Raw genomic sequence first — 1,435 nt, 5'->3', positions numbered from 1 at the left:
GGGGCAGGGGGGGGCCCAGGGCACAGGGGGTCAGGGACCTGCCAGGGCTGCTGCCAGTCCCGGGCACCAGCTTGCACATCGCACCGGGATGCAGAGCCAGGGGATGATGGCAGGGCTGGATTCAGCTGTGGCCATCGGCAACCTAGCCCCAAAACACCCGCAACGCCAGGCGAAGACCCCGAATCTTTAAAAAAAATAAAAATCATCCCAACCCAAAAACAAACACGCGGCTTCTCTTTATTTGCTCTCTGGTTTTGAAGCCTCCCGGGGCCGAGGTTTCAAGCAATTATCTGCAGCCGCAGGAGCGAGCGGCTTCGTGTGTTGATGCAAGGCAACCTGTGACGTGCCCACCGTCGCTGCGGTCCCTGGGGATGCTCTGGCAAGGAACCGCCGCTGGGACAGCACCATGGGTGACCCAGCTGTTTGGGGACATCGCGGGGGTCCGGGCACCCCGGGAGAGAGGAATCTCTTTTGAGCCATTTCCCCCTCTCCCTGTGCGATACTTCACCACGTAGGGCTGCGTTTGTGCTTTTATCTGTGGGATAATTACACGCAGCCCCCGGGCTCTCCAAGCCAGATGTGCTGGGCTGGGATTGAGCTGGCAGAGCTGCAAGGGGAGGCTTCCGGAAAATTCCCCTGCAGCCGCCGGCGGCACAAGGGGAGGCTTTCTCCGCAGCCGGAGGAGCTCCCATAGCCCGCTCATCCCTTGCCGAGCAGCACAAGCCTTCGCCCCTGCTATGAGGCTGTCCCCATCCCCGTGGCGGGATGTCACCTGGTACTGCCGAAATGCTGCCGGCATCCCGACCTTGCTGCAGGAACTCACCCTGCCTGCCCCGAACATCCCCGTCCCGGACAGCTGGCAGTGCCGCAGCCCGTCACCCCACCAGGTCTCACCCCACGGCCCAGGGATTTGTTCTGGAGGTCTCGGTCACGTCTCGATGCCCTCGCTGTATTTTAGGGTTCCCTTTGCAGATCAGCTCCAGGTACCAGGTACCTGCCCTCACAAAGCAAAACGATGCGCTTTGAGATCCAGAAGCTGCAGACTGAGAAAGGGCTGAGCTCCTGTGAGCCAGGCAGCTCACACCAAGCGTTACGACAGTCCCGGGGACCCACGTGTCCCCATCTCCACTCTGCCGTGCTCACCGCCCTGGGTTTGGGGCTAGAAAGGACGCTGTGAGTCACGTGCACTGCCCCGCTAGGACTAAAGCCCCCAGGGTTTGGCTCTCTGTCCCCTCCACAAACCCCAGCACCTTACCCACGACCTTGGGTAACTTCTGGCGGCGCAGGGGGATGCGAGGGAGCTTCATGCTAATCCGACTGAAACGCCCACACAAGCGTCTCGGCGGCTTCTTGGCTGCTGCCGGGTCCTGGCTGGAGCTACAAGAGAAGGCGACGGCCCCATCAGAGAGGCAGGGGCACGCGCCCCGCGGTTGGG

The 1,435-nt window shown here is 62.1% G+C and overlaps 1 protein-coding gene across 1 annotated transcript in view; it reads right to left on the bottom strand.

The window, feature by feature from the left end:
• The window catches only part of LOC103914441 (scavenger receptor class F member 1-like), a 30,846-nt gene that overhangs the window by 25,912 nt on the left and 3,499 nt on the right, over positions 1-1,435 (bottom strand). The window contains 1 exon segment of the mRNA XM_009321080.1: positions 1,256-1,377. Within this exon segment, the coding sequence (XP_009319355.1) occupies positions 1,256-1,377 (122 nt within the window).

The sequence above is a fragment of the Pygoscelis adeliae genome, unplaced genomic scaffold (assembly GCF_000699105.1).
Source record: "Pygoscelis adeliae isolate BGI_AS28 unplaced genomic scaffold, ASM69910v1 Scaffold403, whole genome shotgun sequence".
Taxonomy (NCBI): domain Eukaryota; kingdom Metazoa; phylum Chordata; class Aves; order Sphenisciformes; family Spheniscidae; genus Pygoscelis; species Pygoscelis adeliae.
This window is presented reverse-complemented; position numbering and strand designations above follow the sequence as displayed.